Below are 21,311 nucleotides of genomic sequence, written 5' to 3'. Positions count from 1 at the left end.
GTGAGTCAAAAAATACACAATGAAGACAAAAGAACAGTCCAAGCAACTCCGTGAAAAGGTTATTGAAAAGCTCAAGTCAGAAGATGGATACAAGAAAATTTCCAAGTCAGGAAATATCCCTTGGAGTACAGTTAAGTCAATAATCAAGAAATGGAGAGAATATGGCACAGCTGTAAATCTGCTTAGAGCAGGCTGCCTTCAAAAGCTGAGTGACCATGCAAGAAGGGTGCTAATGAGGGAAGCCACCAAGAGACCTATGACAACTCTGGAGGAGTTACAAGCTTCAGTGGATGAGATGGGAGAGACTGTGCATGCAGATCACAGCTTTATGGAACAGTAGCAAAACAACAGCTTTTCACTTTGACATGAAAGTCATTTTCTGTTGATCAGTGTCAAAAAAGCCAAATTAAATCCACTGTGATTCAATGTTGTAAAACAATAAAACATCAAAACTTCTAAGGGGGTGAATACTTTTTATAGACACTGCATACTAGTAAAGCACATGAGATCCCAGGATTTGTAAATACAGTAGAAGCAAGGAAAGTATGATGATTGCCTGCAATTGGAATGCTGTGTCCATTTCTGTTCAATATTCAGGAAGGATGTAATATCTTGGCGAGGTTGTTGAGAAGATCTATAAGAATGTTTTGCAGATATAGGACTTCAAGGTTAAGATGTAGAAACTGTAGTTCTATTGAAAATAAAGGTTGAGGTTTGTTGGTGTGTACAGTTTAAAAAACAAAAGGAAGCTGTTGGTCATCAGCAGATTAGGAAAGTTGTTTTAAAATTCTGGGGGTGGGGGAAGGTGCGGCGAGGGATAGGATGCTGGGTTGAAATCTTCAGTCAGCAGAGGAAAAAAGTTGAGAATGGTATCGTCTGAGCCAATAAACTCCTTGCACCAAATTGCTTCCTTCTGTGCCTCACCAGTTCTCGTGAATTTATGATTTGCGCAACACTTAAAATTCAATCAACATTTGTTGAATCACACTTGTTTACACAAAATGACACCTCAACGAAAATTGAGGCGCAGAATATTATGGCAATTAGTAAAAACATATGTATACAAATAACTGTACGAAATTGATTTTCACCTCAAATCGCTGTACTTATCAAATCGATTTTAAACATCTTCTCGTTCAAATACTATACCATCCAACAGTCAAATTCTTATTGTTCCGTAGCTTATTTGCCAAAACGCGCCGAGTTATAGTCAGATGCATCATGATTAATGGTCATAATTCGCAAGTCTTATCTAAAGGTATCCACTCATTTTACAGGCATTCATAATTTTTCTACAAAATGTTCAGATATAGGGTGCCCAAAAATAACCCATGGCAAGTAAAATTTACTCACAAATCTGTATTAAAATATATCAGCGATAGATTATCAACTATTAATATTCATCACTAGTCATTTTTAGATTGCACATTGCTTTTAAAAAAAATAGAACGGACGCAGGATCCATCATTCATTTTTCATTTAATAAGCAATAGATTCGTCAACGTTTTATATAAAATATTCGTTTACTCTGTTCAAGCTCAAATAAAACAGTATGTTTTAAGGCTCCACTACTGCATTAAGGTTACTAACAAAATTCTCTAAAGATCGACAATTGTTTGGTCTATGCAGGCTTTTCTTGACACATTTTTTAAAAATCTGACAAAATAGATACAAAATTACTCCAGTAACTGCAACGTGAAAAAAAGACTGCCCGCGTGTTACAATGGTCCAAAAACATTTGTATCGGATTACACTTAATATTTTCAACTCCCTGGGCCCAATCCACTCTGCACCAGAGGAAACGGGAAAGCAAGGCACAGGGGAAGGACCTAAATCAACCTTGATCTCACCACGTTTTATCTTGCAAACCATCCCGTAGTCCAAGAAACAGCAATTAAGAAAATCACCAGGACAGAACCATTGAATTAAAACAACACCCACCCTTCCCAAAGTGCTCGCACCTCCTTCACAGCAACCATAACAACCAGCTCTCCCTCACTTTTAATAAACACACAAATCCAAGCTAAATACACTCTTAAACGAAAATCCGCGTCAGATGCGTTTATAATAAATCAATAGTAGCCGCACACTTGGATCAAGCAATCCCTGAAATAACAGGAGGCAGTAATCCCCCGTCTGCTTGCAAAGCCATTGCAGTTCTGGGAGGAGAGCCGCTTACCTCATCTCGCAAGGGCTGGCCGAGTGTCGCTCGGCGGCGGCGGCGGCAGCAGCAACTTACTGCCTTCCCCTCCGTCTACCTTGCAACGGAGACGGCGTCTCGATCTGCCGCTGCCTGTGTAGGACGACACAGCGCGAAGGCACCACCACCCCCCTTCTCTGCTCGTTGCCTAGTGTCTGATGATAAACGCTCCTCGTTCCCCCGCCCTCCCCAACGCCGCTGCCCAAAGAGCTTCCCACCCCTCCTCTCGCTGACGTTTTCGCCCTCAACCAAGCCCAACGCCGGAAATGACGCGCCGTCAGCCTGATAATGGACAATACATTCACCTATCAGAACAGCCACAGCTTCGTTCCCGGCTGACAGCTGCCCAATGGGAAGAAGGGGTACGGCCCCTTCTTCCAGCAGGTTGAGTCGGCTCGACGCCGAGAGGGAGGTCCGTTCGCCCTGTAACCTCTGCTCAACCTAACTTGTCATTTCAAATTACGGAATGGGCGTTAACAAATGTGATTGACAGCGGTTCAACAAACCAACAAACGAATTTCCCAGTACGTAAGGAGGAATGTGGACCGTGGTTAGCCGAGGGTACTGCTTTAATGCAATAAGGTTAGGTTGGTTTAGTGGCCATGGCGACATCCTGAGTCTGTTGGTGGCCAGATTGAAAATAAGCGAGTTTGAACGGAGTGTGACCACGCTGGTAAGTATATTATATCTCGATTTTAATGTATATTCGTATTTTAAATTGCTATTAATGTTGTAAAATGTAGAATAACATTTACGCGCTTGCTAGATAAGGAATAATTGCGGCTGTAGCCTCTGCTCAGTTTATTCATGGCCTCTTTTATAAAAAACATAAAAACATTGTATGTCACAAAATAAGCCCCATCTATATTACTCCCATGGTTGTTTGATAAACCTTGTTTATATTTTCAGGGAAGAGTTCTGTTTTATGGATCAGCCTCTAATTTGGAATTAAGCGTCTCCGTGTTCTGACACCTGTGCACAAGGGAAGTAGGAGCAACCCACTTTGCCCCCTCAACTATGATCATTATGATCGTATTTGATACGCCCAGACTGCAACTCCTCTTCTGACCCAGTTCTACATAGCCGTCAATTTCCCTAATCTTTCAAAGCCTAATTACCACATCTTTAAATGCCTCTTGTAATCTAGTAGCCTCTTTCCTCTGAGATAGAGAATTCCAGAAATTCGACATCCTCGCAGAGAAGGAAAACTCCTGTTTTCCTTTTTCTTTAACCATTCCACTTGGCTTCTTGTCAGTGTTACTGATGTGCATATTTGCTGGGTTAAGGGAAGGTTTATACCTTCAAAGTCATATGCACAAGTACATACACGAGGAAATCTGCAGATGCTGCAAATTCAAACAACAACACACACAAAATGCTGGTGGAACACAGCAGGCCAGGCAGCATCTATAGGGAGAAGCGCTTCAGGACGAAGGGGCTTGGCCCGAAACGTCGGCAGCGCTTCTCCCTATAGATGCTGCCTGGCTTGCTGTCTTCCACCAGCATTTTGTGTGTGTTGTTGCACAAGTACATGTATGTACAGGTGCAACGAAAATCTTACACCAGCATCAAAGGCATAAAGGCACAGATACAAAACCTCCAGAGAAAGGTATAAATTATACGCACAATTGAGATCCTGTTTTTTTTGTGTGGTCGTCCATAGATATTATGTAATAGCTGTCTATGTGATTCCCAAGCCAGCATGCAAGCCAAGGCAGTACAATATGGAGAGCAACCTACTACCCATTTAGCGGTCTCCCCTTTGAATCCATAAGAATAGCAGAGTTTGACACCAGTGGTGTTACAGGAGTTGTCATTCAGCATTGAACTCAACATTAGGGACTTGAGGACTCCAGCTTCGGATTTCTCAGAGTTTACTTCTGAAGCCTTCCCCATCAGTTAGGTATAGCTGCAAGGCAACAGAGGTTTGAGATCAGAGTTGTTTTTTCTCGTAGATGAACTGCCAACCATGGCTGACAACCATCTGCCCACAGTGACTGGTTTGAAGGCACCAGTAATCTGCCTTTGCCCCTTCCCAAAAAAATGATTTTGCCAGGCTTAGTAGTTAAGCCACACGTGAAGGCCAGGAGCTGGACATGATTGTCAGATGCTATTTGAGATGCACGCCATTGTGAGCAATTAATAGGTAGTGGAAGCTTATTGCCACTACCTCCCCTGGATACGATAACCTTAAAAACTGTGATAATTGCGTATCTATATAGTGAATATATAATGAGAGGGAAAAAAGCGACATTAATTGTCATACAAAGTTGTCATAGTGTTGTTACACTGAGTTAATGACTAGTATTATGTTGACTGGTTCAAGAACTGAATTGAGGTTTTGGTAGCTGTGCGAAGTTGCCAAATGGTGGGGAACTTTTCTAGATGTTGAACAAACGGAAACAAAGTCTATTTTAGAGGAAAGTGGTCATAGCATTGCTAAACTCTATTGATGAGGGGTTTGCCCTTATCTACTCAAGATCTGATTGTGAATGGTGAGAAAATGGATAGTGTCGATTTTCAAAGGGACCCAGGTATAATTGTGTAGAAATCACCAAAGGCCAAAATGCAGTTGCAGCAAATGATAAAGAAGGCAAGTGATTATGAGAGAGTTTGATTAAAGCAGTAAGGAAAACTTGGTGAGAAAGTGCATGGAGTAAAGTGTACAGTTTTGATCTCTTCAAGAAAATATTTGCCATGGAGAAATTACAGTGAAATTTCACTGGACTGATGCAGGAATGACAGATTTGCCATTTGAGGAGAAATTATGTGGACTGGCACTATATTCTTTAGGACAATGAGAGGAGATCTCATCCGAATTCAAAACAAAATTGAGGGCTTGACAATCTGGACGAAGGAAGATGTTTCCCCCAAACTGTTGAGACTAGGACTAGGGTAGTCTGTTTTCTTCCTTGAGGGTGATGAACCTTTGGAGTTCTCTATAATAAACTACTTTGGAAGTTCAGTTGATATGTTTGTACAGAACTGGGGTTGAGTAATTTTTGGTTTCTGGAGATGATGCTGAAAGTTGGCACTGAGATTGATGACCAGTCGTAATTTTGATGCATGTCAGAGCATGCTCAAAAGGCTGGATAGCCTACTGTTCTTTCAATTTCTTGAGTTCCTTTGAGTGTTACAGTTCAATTTAAATTAATAACAAAATGTTAGTATGGGATAGAAGAGCCAGTGTACATTGCAGAATGGTAAATAATCAATTTACTTGTGTTTTGAATGTAACAAAACTGCAACAGATTACTGCTGAGATTAATGGGATAGAAAGAGAAAAGACTTGCATTTATATAGCGCCTATCATGACTTTTTTCAATTGGTGAAGTATTTGTGCTGTCACTTTTGAAATGTAGGAAACACTGCAGACAATGATGAGATAATGACTGGCATTTTTTTTTAAATACTCTTAGTTGAGGGATTAAATATTGGCCAGGATCCAGCGCAGACCTCCAGTGCTTTATCACCATGGAGTTCTGGAAAAGGAGACTGGCAATTTGTCCAATCATGCTCTTGGCTAATGTTTACTTGTCTTCAAATTGTTGCTGTGGCTGAAATTAGCAAAGTTAGAAACTCAATGATAGCTAAACTGCATGCTTAAATATAACACTTGGGACAAATGCAGTAACTCCAGCAATTTGCTGCACTAAAATGGATGCCGATATCAGTGGAACAAATGCCTGTTTTATTTTATTTTATTTAAATATTGTAGTCCACAGGAAAAAGAACAACATTATTGCACATATATGTCAACAAAATTGCCTGTAATTAAGATTAATGAGCACACATCACTTCTAATGAACTGTAAATGAAACTACCCGTATTCTTTGCCCTGGCAATTCACCAGAAGAATCAATTCAAGAATATGAGTACTTGTTCAAATAAGAATTAAGTGATTTTTGCGTCTTTTAATAGAACCCTTATTGAAGTACACTTTTGAGGAGATAAAACTTATTTCTGTTCATCGTAACTGTGCAAAACAGTTTAGTTTCTGGGGTAGTGAATTTATTTTAATCCTTCAATGACACTTAATGCAAAATGCTTTGCACTTTGTAACAACAATTGTTTAAGGCAGGAAATCTCTCACCAAGCTGTTGAATCTTTGTGAATACCACTTGGGAGAAGCACTGAATGTGCCAATGACTCAGAATGTAAGTACGATGGGAAACTTGCTTTGCTCCTTATCCACTCAGGACTGTGCTCAGAGTCTGCTCTAGCTCTATCTACGGTTTGCAGATGACACCACTAAGTAGTGGGCTGGATCTCAAGCAACAAGATGAAGTACAGGACTGTGATAGAGAGCCTAGTGACATGGGTTCAATCTTTCCCTCAATGTCAGCAAAACAGGAAAGCTACATGCTGACTTCAGAAAGCAGGGCAGAGTACACGCTCATGTTGTACCAATGCTGCTGAGGTGGAGATGATTGAGGGCTCCTAGTTCCGATTTGTAAATATTACTAACAATTTATTCTGATCTAGCCATGTGTTTACCATTGCCAAGGAAGCACATCATGCCTCTATTTCCTCAGAAAGCTAAGGAAATTTAGCATGGAGCCTAACACACTCACCAATTTTTGAAGATGCACCATAGAAAGCATCCTCTTCAGATACATCATGTCTTGGTATGATGACTGCTCTGTCCAAGACTGTCAGAAATGGCAGAATTGGTGAACACAGATGAGTCCATCTTGGAAACCAGTCTTCCACCCATTGAATCTGTCTACACTTCCTGCTTCCTTGGGAAAGCAACCAGCATGGTTCAGAATCCCTCTCATCCTGGTCATTCTCTCTTTTTTCCCACCACATCACTTTCCCCTCCTCCCCACCGCCACCTGGCCCCATCAGGCAGAAGATACATGAAGACGCAGAAGGACACTTTAAGTGTAACACCGTGGAGGTTCTGGTGCAGACAAACACAAAGCAGGCACAGTGTTTTTAGAAGCATGGTTCTCTTTTGATAACTCTGTAAACAAACATATTGAAGTAGACACCATCTATGAACTCCTAAGAGCCGAAGAAAGGCGAGCCAATAGAATTCAAAGGTCAATTGAAAGGCCATGGCATCCGAACAGGGCCAATATAAACACGTGCACTCCCAGAGAGAAACACCAACAACTGTGCACTGAGAATGTCACCTCGACTGGTGATGAAGTATCTGCAGGCTAATTGCCAAGCTCAGCAAACGGCAGAATGACACACAGAAGATACAGAAGCTTGAGAACATGTACAACTAAGCTCAAGGACTACTTCTATCCAGTTATTATAAGTTCAAAGTCAATTTATTATCAAGATATGTAAATATTATCATGTACTACACCTGAAATTCATTTACTTGCAGTCATTCACAGTAGAACAAAGAATAAAAGTCTTGAATGGATCTCTTATGCAATAAAGAACTTTGGATCTCTCAGTCTATCTCATCATTACAGCACTCTGTAGCTGTAATGTTCTACTCTGCATTGCTTTATCTTCCTTGTTTTTAAACAAAATCATTGTATTTATGTTTGGAATGATACATCTAGATGACAATATAGAATTATCTCATTGTCAATCTTCACAAACACTATAGATAGTTCAATTCAAAAGAGCATAGCAAACTGAAATTGAGCCTCAGAAACTGCTGAGAATCAGATCAGCCTTCTTGGGTCAGTCTTTCATAGATGCAATTGCGGCCTGGAATGACTGCATTTCATATCTTGTGGAAGAAAGCATATTCATATTGAAGATAGTTAACTTCATGTTAAATGAAATCAACTCAGAATCAATTGAGTGATTTAAATGATACATTCATGAATAGGAGTGAGCCATCACCAGCTTAAAAATAATTTCCCCTTGTTGGAATTGTATCTAAAAGTTCAAAGTACATTTATTATCAAAGTATGTATACTATGTACAACCTTGAGAGTCGCCTCATTACATGCAACCACAAAACAAATAAACCCAATAGAACCTATTTTAAAAAAGACTTGAACACCAATGGGATCAAGTATCCCATTAGTTGCAGCCATGGCCCAATTCAGAGCAGAGACAAGTAAACCTCTATCAGTGACAAGCTGAACCCTCCCATCCCTCAACTCCGGCTCCAGTACCATGATCTTTTCAATCTGGTCTGGCACTTACATCATCCAAACCTTGTGTCGTTTCTTACTCTCAAATTCGGGCCCTGTTGCTTCACTGCACACTTAGGCCCAGGCCCTGCCACCTCAATTCAACATGTACCCAACTTTACCAATACGCCCGATATGTGAATCGACCAGACCTCAGGTACTTTCTGACTCTTGGGCCTGGACCCGACCACTTCGATTCAGCTTTGTCTTTGCTTACCTCGCCTCAGTTCTGCTGTATTGGATCACCTCCAGGTCTGCTCCAGCAATGGCCAAACTTCAGCCCTAGGATAACACTGCAAGCCAGCCATCTTCATCAATTATCTTCTCTAATTTATATTGGCATAGGAAAGTTTGAAGACTGCTTGGCACTTGGGGCACATGAAATATGACATTGTTCGTTTGGGCTCTTCTATGGCACAGTATACTTTGACTGTCAAACACAATTTACACTAGTCATATTCAAAGCTCATTTTTACTTCATTCTCCCTATATTTTCATCCACTGTACCCTGATTGTATTACTCATTATGGATCCCAGCTATGCCTGCCTTATCGTTGGCTATGGGGAATGATCCATGTTCCAAGCCTTCACTGTTAATGTTCTGTCGTTTCTACGCTATATTGATGACTGCATTGGTTCTGCTTCATGCACCCATGCCGAGCTTGTCAATTTCGTCAACTTTGGATCCAGCTTCCATCCTGCCCTTAAATTTCATTGGTCCATTTTTGACATCTCTCTCCCCTTTCTCAATCTCGCTGTCACCATTTCTGATATATTTTATAGACCCATTGACTCTCACAACTATCTTGACTATACCTCTTCACCTGTCACATGTAAAAATGCTATTTCCTTTTCAGTTGGTCTGTCTTTGCCACATCGGCTCCCAGGATGTGGCTTTCCTTTTTAGAACATGTCCTCCTCCTTCATGGAACAAGGCTTCTTTCCACCATCACTGATGCTACCCTCACTATCATCTCCTCCATCTCCTGGATATTTGCCCTCAGCCTATCTTCCTGTCACCTAAATAGGGATGGGGTTCTCTTGTCCTCACCTACCACCCCATAACCCTCCGCATCCAGCACATTATTCTCCATAACTGCCACCGTCTTTAATAGGATCCTATGATTAAACACATCTTTACCTTCCCCAACTCTCTGCTTTCTGCAGTGTTTGCTCTCTCCATGATTCCCATGTCCATTCGTGCCTCCCCACTGATCTCACACCTGGCACTTATCTGTGCAAGTGGAAGAAGTGCAACACTCGCCCATTCACGTCTTCCCCCACCTCCATTCATGGCCTCAAACAGTCCTTCCAGGTGAGGTAACACTTCACCTGCAAACCTGTTGGGGAAGTCTACTGTATCCAATGCTTCTAATGGGCCTCTTCTGTGTTAGTGAGACCCAACATAGACTGGAGGACCACTTTGTTGAGCACCCTAGCTCCATCTGCAGCAAGCAGGATTTCCCGGTAACCAGCCATTTTAACTACAATCCACAATCCCTGTTCCCATTCCGACATGTTGGTCCATGACCACCTCCACTGCCATAATGAGGCCACTATCAGGTTAGAGCAGCAACTACCTCATATTCCATCTTTGTAACTTCCAACCTGATGGCATTTGCATTCCTTATTTCCCTCCCCCCCCCCCCCAACCTTATCTCTTCTCACCTGTCTATTACATCCCTCTGGTGCTCCTCCTCCATTCCTTTCTCCCATGGTCTACTCGCCTAACCTACCAGATTCCATCTTCTCAGCCCCTTTACCTTTTCCTCCTATCACTTCCAAGGATCGCATCGCACTTCATTCCCCCCCCCCCCAACCTACCTACCTTCTCCCTCACTTGGCCTCTAGCTTGTACTCCTTCCCCTCCCACCACCTTCTAATTCTGGCTTCTTCCCCCTTTCTTTCTGGTCCAGATAAAGGGTCTCAGTCTGAAACGTTAACTCTTTTCCAAAAATGCTATCTAACGCGCTAAGTTCCTCCAGCATTTTAAGTGTGAGTGTGTGTGTGTTTACACTGTGGGGCAGTTTAAACTGACATATTAACCTATCAGCCTGCACGTCTTTGGAATCCCACATGATCACAAGGAGAGTGAGGAGAATGTGCAAACACTATACAGATGGGTCCCAAGGTTAGGAGTGAACTATGAAGTAGCAGCTCAGCCAATGTTTCTAGGAAGTGATAATCATCTCCAATAAGAAAGTGTCTAACTTACATCCTCATCATGAAATCAGCTGCCATAAACTCCTAAACATTAACAAAATATTTAATTGCTCTAATCACATTCATACAAGAGCAAGTCAGAGACTGTATTTGCTGTTTCAAATAGCTCCCTTGTAGACTCAATGAAACCTTCCTACCACTCCATAAGGAAAAGATAAAGAAGTTGATAAAATAATCTTTTATACCTCTGGAGGAAGAAACCCCTCCCCCGCCCGGATGTTTGATGTAATCTCAATGAGGATGATATTATCATCACCTTAAATTTTCACTTGCTCTTTCATTAATCTGCTGCAAGATGCACTACAGTTATGTCCTGTCCGTGAGAGCCCCCTGCTAAGTCCATGATTTAGACTTTCAGTGCAAGCGTGGGGGAAAATTATTACCAGAAAATTTCACACCAAATCACACATTCTGTCCTGAAGCTACATTGCATTTCCTTTATCATTGTTGGATCAGTGTACAGGAATTCTAGACCAAGCAACACAGTTCCATTATGGGAGCTCACCATCTCCTCCTCGGGGGCAATGTCTGATGGGCAGCATTGCATCAGTTCAGGCACATATTCAAGTGTGTATAATCTCACTGATCTTGTTATTAATTCTTCATTGTATGCCATAATTATATGAGCATGTGTTGTTCCCATTTCTGAAATTCTGAGATTCAATACTTGTGTTCACTTGAAAAGGCAGGGACTGGTGAGGAGTTGCCAACAGGGTTTTATGCACGGAAATCCTGTCTCTCAAATCTGATGTTGTTTTGTTTTGAAGTAACTAAGAAAAATTGTGAAGGCATAGCAGTAGAGGTAGTTTATCTCAACATTAATAATTCTTTAGATAAGACCCTACATGGTAGGCTAGTTCAGGAGAGATCCAAGGCATATTTGTGAACTGTATTGAACATTGGCTTGGTGATGAGAGCAGAGTGTAGTGATGGGTGGGTGTTTTCCTGACTGGAAATCTGTAACATGTAGTTTAGTGCTCGGGCCTTTGTATATAATGCACCCAGTGGCCTCTTCATTAGGTACCTCCTGTACTTAAACATATCTCAGTGTGTCCTCTTTATTATGGTGTTCTGCTGCTATAGCCTATCCAGTTCAAGGTTTGACGTGTTGTGCATTTAGAGATGCTCTTCTGTACTATTTTAGTACTATATTTTTTTGTTTTTCACATCATTCTCTGTAAACTCTAGAGACTGTTGTGCATGAAAATCCCAGGAGATCTGCAGTTTCTGAGATACTTGAACCACCCCATCTGGTGCCAAGATCATTCCATGGTCAAAGTCACTTAGGTCACATTTCTTCCACATTCTGATGTTTGGTCTGAAGAACAACTGAAGCTCTTGACCATGTCTGCGTGCTTTTAAGCATTGAGTTGCTGCCACATGATTGGCTGATTAGATACTTAATAAGTAGATGTGCAGATGTACCTAATAAAGTGGCCACTGAGTATATAATGACTTGGTTGAGAATGCATTTGTTACAATAAGTAAGTTTGCAAACAACATGAACATTAGTGAAGTTGTAGGTAGCACAGAAGGTTGGTTGAGGCAGAATGCAAATCAACTGGAAAGTTGAGCAGAACAATGTCAGGTAATATACTTTGGAGGTCAAATTCTGGTAGGAAATGCAGAGTAAATGAGACCTTGGGAGCAGTGATGTGCAAATTAGTGGCAATACAGATAGAAAGAGTATTGAAAAAGGCATTTAGTATACTTGCCAAGGCATTTCAGTTTAAAAGTTGGAACATCAAGTTGCAGTTATACAAAATAATGGTTGGACTGCATTTGAGATACTCTGTACAGTACTGGTCACCACACTACACAGAGGATAGTAGCAACAGAGAGTGTGTTGAAGTGGTTTCCCAGGGTGTAATCTGGAATGAAGAGCTGTAGTTAAAAACTTTCAGATAGAAAGGATTTATTCTCACTAGACTAGAGAAGGCTGAGGGGGTGCATTACAGTGGTTTATAAAGTTGACAGGATAGATGTATGGATTTTTTTTTGCACTTCCCATGTTTAGAACTATGGGGAGAAAAGTTTGTGGTAAGAGGAGAAAAAATTTAAGGAGATCTGACTGCGAAGTTCTTTAAACAGTGGGTACTGGTTAACTGGAACAAACTGTCAGCAGGTAGTGGAGGCAGATAAAAATACAACTTCTGAAAGATATTAGGTTGAAGAATATGGACCTAGTGTAGGCAAATAGGATTAGCTTAGATAGGGTCACAGTCAGCATGGATGAGGTGGACTGATAGGGTTTGTTTCTATACTTGCATTTCTATGAATTTAAGTGATCATTATCCTTAGATGTCTGATGCTTAACTTGAGCCAGTTATTGAGCTGGCCAAAGTCTGTTTTCTCAGCCCAAACTTCCTTATGCTCAAAGTTTACAGACTTGGGCTTTATAGCACTTCATTATAACAAGCAGGAAATAGTGGGGTGAGACCTGTAGTCTCCATATGTGATCCCACATCAGATGCAGCTGTGTAAAAAAAAAGTAGACTCCCAGTCTGTGTAATAACTGCTTTTAAGGCTCAAAATATGCCAATTAGTGGTGAAAGACAGATGGCAATATTCTCCTTTTGTAACATTTGTTAGTTCCGAAGAATACACTTTTCATTGTAACTCTCATTTTAGATATCCATTCATTGCCTCACCATTGGAATTTTCTATTCAATACCCTTAAAACTTCCCTCAGACAGAAATCATTTGGTTATAATTTTTGTTGTGTTAACAGTACTTTGTCTGGTCAACCCATCAACAAGAAATCAAGAAACTATGCTGTATACTATTCAGCTAGTAAAGAGAACTAAACAAACTTAATAAACCTCCTTTTATGCAATGGGAATGGTTAGTTTTTCAATCTGGAGAGTGAGTTTGCTTATGATTATGTACTCTTCATCATTAACCATCCTTTACAATTGCATAAAGAGGAGGGAAACTAGGGAAAGTAAATAACAAAACTGGGAATGGGTGATTTGCATATGCTTCTTATTAGAGACTTTGAAAAGTGAGGGAGTGGTATTAATGAGGTTTAGTGTAAAAATACTGGTTGAGATGCACTTTGTAATTAAGGGAATTATTATTTAAGTTTAATGTTTTTGTTGGTGGGTAAATCCTCAGGACCAGAAGAAATGTAACCCAGTTACGAGAATCAAGGGAGAAAATTGCATAGCTTCTTGCCACAGTTAAGTAAGTTGTTGAGGAAATTTTTAAGGGCAGCTTTAACCTTTATTTGAGAAAGACTCCAAGAGCAGTCAGAGTGGATTTGTTATGGAAAAATTTGAAGTGACAAAGGTAATTTAATGTTTAAGGGATAACAAGGTAGGATAACACTGATTAATTTTAGCTAGAATTATGACAGGGTCATGTATGGCAGTCTGGTCAAAAGTGTCTAAGTCCACAGAAGAGTGTAAACTGGGACGCTGTTATCAGTGGGGTTCCACAGGACACAGTACTTGGTCTCCATTATTTTCAATAAATATTAATGATTTAGTTTTGAATTCAAAAGCATATAAGAAGTCTGCAGATGACACAAAAATTGGCCACATGGTTGATGGTGAGAAGAAAAAGCTATCAGTGCTCAAAGGTAAGGATTGTATGATCAATTGGGCATTCAAATGGCAAATGAAATTTAATCCAGAGACTAGAGGTAATGTAGTTACGGAGGTGCAAAACTGGTAGGAATATACAATAGCAAAAGAACTGGTCATTGACTTCAGGAAGTGGGGCAGTATACATATTCCTATTTACAGCAATGGTGCTGGGATTGAGAGGGTTAAAAGATTCAAGTTCCTCAGAGTGAACACCACCAATAGCCTGTCCTGGTACAGCAGATGCAAATCTATGGTCAAGAAAGCTCACCACCACCTCTTCTTGCTCAGGATGCTAAAGAAATTTGGCATGTGTTTTTTCTTGCCGTATCTGGATGCATCATGGCTTCATGTGGCAACTGCTCTGTATGTAACTGCAAGAAACTGCAGAGGGTTGTGTGTACAGCTCAGCACATCACGAAAAACAGCCTCCCCTCTATGGACTCCATCTATACTTCTCACTGAATTGGTAGTCAAAAGACCCCACCCACCCTACCATTTTCTCTTCTTTCTCTCCCCCCCCCCCCCCCGAATACTGGCCAAAGGATACAAAAGCCTGTGAATATACCACCAGGCTCAAGGGCAGCTTTTGTCGTGCTGTAAAATAAAATACTGAACATTTCCCTTGTATGATAGAGTGGACCTCACAATTTGCCTTGTTATGGCCTTCCACCTTATTGTCTGCATGCACTGCACTTTAATTCTGCATTTGGTTCTTGTTCTCTGTTACATTACCTCAGTACAATATTGTAATGGAATTATCTGTATAGACAGCATGCAAAACAAGTTTTTCACTATATCTCACTACGTGTCAATAATAACCCAATTTACCAATAAATACCATGATATTGAGTGATGTGAAGGAACAAAGCAAATTTTGTCTACAGATTCTGAACAGGAGAGAATATCATGTCTAAAAAGATTATTATTACTAATAAAAACAATGCATAAGAGCAGGCAGTTTATGCTAAAGCTGGCCTACAGTTCACTTCTGGGCACCACATTGCTAAACAAATTGAATATACTGGAGATGGTGCAGAGAAAATTTAAAACATGGTCTGGACTGAAAAGTGTTTGATGAAAGGATCAATTGGATTAATAAGATTCTGATTTTGGAAATGCAGAGGCTTAGGGATGACTTGGTTGAGGCGAATAGAATTATGAAATGCATAGGTAGAGTAAACATGAAGGCACTTTTCTCATAAAAGTTTAAAAACTAGAGCCATACAGTTAAAAGAAGATGAAGAGGCAGTTTTTTTTTTCAAACAGGGGATGGTTGAAGTCTGGAACTCATTGGATGAAAAGATGAAAGAAAGTTTCATGAAGTTTTGAAATAATGTTGAAGATATATGACTTGCAGGGCTGAGGACTTGTTGCTCGATGGTGGAAGCTACATAGTTCTTTGCACACAAGATGGTTCCTATGTTTAAAATTTTATGTTTCAACAAAATGAAAACAAGAATTGCAGGTGTGCATTTAATTTTCTGTGTAAACCCGTTTTCCTTAATACAATGTTATATTTGCAGACTCGTACACTAAGTTTGAATCATGATGACTCCTTAAGAAATTGATCTTTGCTGGAAGTACTGTATAATTTTAAGGTCAATTAAACCAAACTGGAAAAAGATGGTGCCAGCAAACAACACAACCAAGGGCAACATCCTCCAGATGGTTCAACGAACTACTTCTTTCACTTCTTTTATATCTTTTTCTTTCAAAAATGTGGTTCTGCTACTGTTGGGAGTCTGTGATCTATATTTTGGTGGAGTGTTGTTGGGGTGATTGAGCAATGTGGCATTGTGCTGTCTTTGAGGTATTTTGTGAAGCTTTGAGTGAAATATGCTTCGAGGCCAAGAAGCCTGGAGAAGGGGCACAAGCACATGATTAACTCCATTTCTCACTGATCTTGCCAATTAACGTGCTGAGGAAGATTGAAATCATCGAGGCAGGTGTGAAAGGCGAGGGGGTTTTCAGTGCCATCTTCCAACCTTTTGCTCACTGCTGCCAGAGGAAGGTGGCTACAAGTGACGACTTCTCTCTCCCTCTTGCTTACTGCTCCCAAAGGAAGTATAGGGACCCTCTTTCCCTCTCTCTCGATGCTGATGGAGGATGGAGCCTGAACCCTGGGTCTTGGGCAAGGTTTAATCGACATGGTTTGTTGGATTGGACTTTGTAGTTCATATTATGATGTGTTTATGGTTTCTAATCACTCCTTTTTTTGTTGCTATTCTGGGAGATTGTGAATCAGGGCAGCCTACAAATAACAAACACTAAGCTGAATGGAATATGATTGGACTCTTGTGAATTTGTATTCCACAGTCATTGGTCACCTGATTGACCGTTAATACCTTTTTATTGGTTCTGCTCTAAGCCAGCATCCATGTATTGCTCTTTTTTTGCAAATGACAACTGGCAATTTACGGTTCTTTGTTCTCAATCAGCTTGAATCACACGGGACAAATACAGTCACAAACCAGCATGTCATATCCCACTAAAGAACATCTCACAAATACTTCTTATTTGGAAAGGATCCCTAGTCCAGCAGATCACCTGGAATGTCATTGTGCCTAATTTAAAACATTAATCAGGCCATGCAACTTAAGTTCACAAAATGGAGAACACAGAGTCTCTTCACAAAATGGCAGCTTCCATTTCCATCAAACACATGGCGAGAACAAAGGCAATTGGTCTGTCTAATTCCACTGTCATTGATTCATTCATATTCATTGATTTGCAGACTATAGTTCTTTCTAGTCAGGAGCTTATTCTCTTTCCACAATAATTTCTATCACTTGCCTATACAAGAAGTAACACAATTTAAGATTACAGCGTCCAATTAATTTACCAGCATATCTTTCATAGTTGGGAGAAAGACAGAACATGCTACAGATATCAAGTTGCAAACTCCACATAGACAGCAGCCCCTGAGATTAAGGATTGAATTCAGGTCCCTGGAGATTTGTTACATCATGTTGCTTAAGTGAAATTGTACAAATATCAACTCCGATAAGCATAATAATTTTATGAGCTTGCTTTCAGCTAGAAAATAACAAGCTGTTTGATTAACTTGATTCAAATCTATTTTCGTGATCATCTACAAGTGATGTGTGATACAAGCGTTCCCAACCTGTGGTCAAGGGACCCCTTGCTTAATGGTATTGGTCGATAGCATAAAGAAGGTTGAGAACTCTTTGATAAGAGAGCCCTGATTCTAGATTTTCAGCCACTATGTGCTTTGAACTTCGAGAAATTGTATTATCTGTATGCCTCAAATCTTTGATGTATAGAAGTAACTTCAGACACCTTGCATTTCTTTCTAGTAAAAATACTTAGTATCCAGTATTTCTCTGGAGATTTTCTTCTTGAAGTTGAGCCACCATTTTAACCTGAATGGGGGTGAGGGAAGGGGAAAGTAGAATGTAATATATCAAGTAAATGTGATTTGCAACATGTCTGTATAAATTTGAAATTTGTATCTTATTTCAAAGGAAAGAAGGGTGGAGGGATGACCGAGAAGTTTTTTTTCCCACAGAGAGTGTTGACTGCATAGAATGCTTTGCGAAGAGTGGTGATAGAGGCAGATACATTTGGAGCATTTAAGAAACTCCTAGGCACACGGATGATAGAAAAAATGGAGGCTGTGTAGGAGGGAAGGGTTAGATTGGGTTTAGAGCACGTTAAAGGGTTGGCACAACATTGTTTGCCAAGGAGCTTTTACACTGTGCTGTTATGTTCTTAGTAATTTGCTGCACCATTTTCCTTTGTTTTTTCTTAGGTCAAGATGAGGGGCCTGTATTGCCAATTGGCAGGATCTAATGAAGATATGAAGTTTGTGTTTCAAGATAAGGTTAGCACTGCACTTGGAAATTAAACAAAGTAAACACGTGCATGCTTAAGGTTGTTGTCCTGATCTGATTACATGGAATTGAGACACCATTCAACTCCACAAGGCTATTCTGCTGTTCTTGTCATTAAAATATTGATTCAAAATGATTTTGAGCCAATAAATGCTGAGATTGTTTAGAACTATCATCCATATTCAAAAGTTACACTCCTATTTTATATTGATTCCAGCACTCTGGATGTCCTTAAGCATAATGACCTCCTATGTGTTCAAATTTAATACATATCTGCACAGAAGAAATAACTGATATACTCTTACTTTTTAACTGTTGACTGTTGTGACCAAAATATGAAGGACTTCAACCTGTGAGGACAAATTCAGATATGATGGGCCAGTCAGTTTCATCTGTGGGAAGGGAGCCTTCAGAACCTTATTTGGGAATAGAATTAGTAATCACTTGGGCAAGTGTGGATTGATTAATAAAATTCAGCGTGGATTTATTACAGGAGTGCTTAATTTTCATGATTGAATATTTTGGATGAGATGATAGGGCTGATGAGAGAGCCATAGTTGATGTGATCTAAAAGAACTTTCAAAAGGCCTTTGATCATGTGTCACATGATAGGCTTGTCATCAAAATCAAGCATATGAAATAAAAAGTAACAAGGATAGAAAATTGACAGTGTCAAAAAATATGAAGCACTTTAGCTATCAGTGATTGTTTATCATACTTGAGGGAAGTATACAGTGGACTTATGTATCTCTGGAGACCACTTATTTACTGATGTCTGTTATAAACCCACTGACTCACTCAGCTAACTGGACTATACCGCTTCCCACCCTTTCACTCGTTAAAAAGCCATCCCCTTCTCTTACTTCCACCATCTCTGCATCATCTGCTCTCAAGATGAGGCTTTTTATTCCAGAACTAAGGAAATGTCCTCCTCCTTCAAAGAAAGGGGCTTCCTCCATCATCAGCACTGCCCTCAACCACATTTCTTAAATTTCTCACTCGTCTCCCTTCACCCCATTCTCCCGCCACCCCACCAGGGATAGGGTTCCTCTTATCCTCACCTACAACTCCACCAACCTCCACATCCAGCACATAATTCTCCATAAGTTCCACCATCTCCAACGGGATCCCATCACCAAGCACACCTTTCCCTTGACCCCCATCCCCCACCCCGACCTTTCTGCTTTTTGCCGGGATTGCTCCTTATGCAACTCTCTTCTATATTTGTCCCTCCCCACTGATCTCCATCCTGGCACTTACTCTTGTAAGCAGAACAAGTGCTTCACCTGCCCCTACACCTCCTCCTTCACTACCATTCCGGGCCCTAAACTTCCATGTGAGGCAACACTTCATTTGAGTCTGTTTGGAGTCACCTGCTGTATCTGGTGCTGTATCCAGTTTGGCCTCCTGTATATCAGTGAGATCACTTCACCGAGTACCTACACTCCATCCACCAGAAAAAGCAGGAACACCAGGTGGCCACCCATTTTAATTCCACTTCCCATTTCTATTCCAACATGTCAGCCCATGGCCTCCTCTACTGTCACAATGAGGTCACATTCAGGTTGGATGAGCAACATCAGGGTAGCTGCCAACCTGATGGCATGAACATCGATTTCTTGAACTTCCAGTAGTGACCCCCTGCCCACCCTCATCATTTCCCATTCCCTTTTCCCTCTCTTATCTTATTTCCTTACCTACCCATCACCTCCCTCTGGTGCTCTTCCCCCTTTTCTTTCTTCCATGGCCTCTGTCCTTTCCTATCAGATTCCCCCTTCTCCAGCCCTGTATCTTTTTCACCAGTCAACTTCTTAGCTCTCTACTTCACCCCTTACCTCCCCTGCCCCAGTTTTATCTATCCTTTTGTGTTTCTTCCTTCCCTTCCTCCTTCTTACCTTCTTACTCTCACTCCTCATCTTTTTTTTTGTCCAGCTGTGATGAATGGTCTCAGCCTGAAACTTCAACTGTACACTTTTCCATAGATGCTGCCTGGCCTGCTGAGCATTTTGTGTGTGTGGCATGCAATAATGACTTCAGTTCGAGATTATAGGATTCCATTTTCAAATTTAAGGACCACAAAACTTGAACGGATTGTAAATTGTGATGAAGAGGATTTGGACAAAGCTAGTGGAATGAGTAACTATATTCCAGGAGAAATTCAGTAGAAAAAAAAAATCAAGTGTTCCATTTGGTAATAATTAGAATGGGCAATACAAATATTTCTAAATGGGAACAGGATTAGATATCTGGGAACATGTATAGTAATCAAGAGACTTGGAAAGTTTTTTTGAACAATTTCATGAATTACTTAGAATACAAGAGCTTGTATAACCTTGAATCTTGGAAGCACAATGGCACATCTAGTAGAACTGCTGCCTCAAATGCCCAAGATCCTAACTTCAACTGGTGTTAGTGTGAACCTACAAGAGAACGTGCTATGTTAGATCTGGTCCTGTGGAATGAGACAGATAAAATTCATGATCATGTAGTTAAGGATCCTCTTGGAAAGAGTGATCACAGTATGATTTAGTTTCTCATACAAACAGAGTGTGGACTAGTGTATTATGCCTAAACAATGGAGACTACAATGGGATGAGGGAGGATTTGGCTAGTGTATTCTGGGAACACAGACTACGTGGTGGGACAGTTGAGGAACATTGAAAGACTTTCAAAGGAATTTTTCAAGGTGCTCAACAAAAGTATATTCCAGTTAAAAGCAAGGACAGTAAGGGTGGGGAGAGCCAGCCTTGGATAACTAAGGAAATAAAAGAAGGCATCAAATTAAAAGCTCGTGCATACAAAGTTTCTAAGACTAATGGGAAACTGGAAGATTGAGAAAACTTTAAAAAGCAACAAAGAACCACTAAACGAGCAATAAAGAAAGGGAAGACAGATCATGGAAATAAACTAGCACAAAATATAAAAATGGATAGTAAAAGTTTTCATTATTATATAAAGTGGAAAAGGGTGGCTAAAGTGAATGTAGGTCCCTTGGAGGACGAAAAGAGAGAATTGATATTGGGTAATGAGGAAATGGCAAGGGCTTTGAATGACTATTTTGTGTTGGTGTTCAGTGGAGGACATGTCTAACATGCCAAAGAGAGATGTTATGGATGTGATGGGAGGTGAGGACCAAGATACAATAGCTATCACTAAAGAGGTAGTGCTGAATGTACTTGGGCCTGAAGACAGATAAGTCCTCTGGTCTTGATGGAATACATCCTAGGGTACTGAAAGAAGTGGCAGAATTTATAGTAGAGGCTTTGCTGATAATTTGCCAAAATTCTCTGGATTCTGTACAAGTCCAGGCTGATTGGAAGAGGTGAATGTC

At 40.5% G+C, this 21,311-nt stretch overlaps 2 protein-coding genes across 5 annotated transcripts in view; one reads left to right on the top strand and one right to left on the bottom strand.

Annotated features, from left to right (window-relative positions):
* itsn1 (intersectin 1 (SH3 domain protein)) overlaps positions 1-2,372 on the bottom strand; it is a 225,592-nt gene extending 223,220 nt beyond the window's left edge. For 3 of the 4 annotated variants that reach the window (XM_059968861.1, XM_059968860.1, XM_059968862.1), the window contains exon 1: positions 2,180-2,365. The gene's annotated coding sequence lies outside the window, so the exon portion shown is untranslated. Of the gene's footprint in view, positions 1-2,179 lie in introns of all 4 variants that reach the window. The other variant, XM_059968863.1, reaches the window with a different exon arrangement.
* A 369-nt stretch (positions 2,373-2,741) lies between these two features.
* Positions 2,742-21,311, top strand: part of cryzl1 (crystallin, zeta (quinone reductase)-like 1) — a 74,656-nt gene continuing 56,086 nt past the window's right edge. The window contains exons 1-2 of the mRNA XM_059968897.1: positions 2,742-2,873; positions 17,899-17,970. Of these exons, the coding sequence (XP_059824880.1) occupies positions 17,905-17,970 (66 nt within the window). The 5' untranslated portion in view covers positions 2,742-2,873; positions 17,899-17,904. The remainder of the gene's footprint in view (positions 2,874-17,898; positions 17,971-21,311) is intronic.

This window comes from Hypanus sabinus, chromosome 4 (genome assembly GCF_030144855.1).
Source record: "Hypanus sabinus isolate sHypSab1 chromosome 4, sHypSab1.hap1, whole genome shotgun sequence".
Classification (NCBI taxonomy): Eukaryota; Metazoa; Chordata; class Chondrichthyes; order Myliobatiformes; family Dasyatidae; genus Hypanus; species Hypanus sabinus.
Note: the sequence above shows the minus strand (reverse complement) of the source record. Positions and strands in the feature narration are given on the sequence as shown.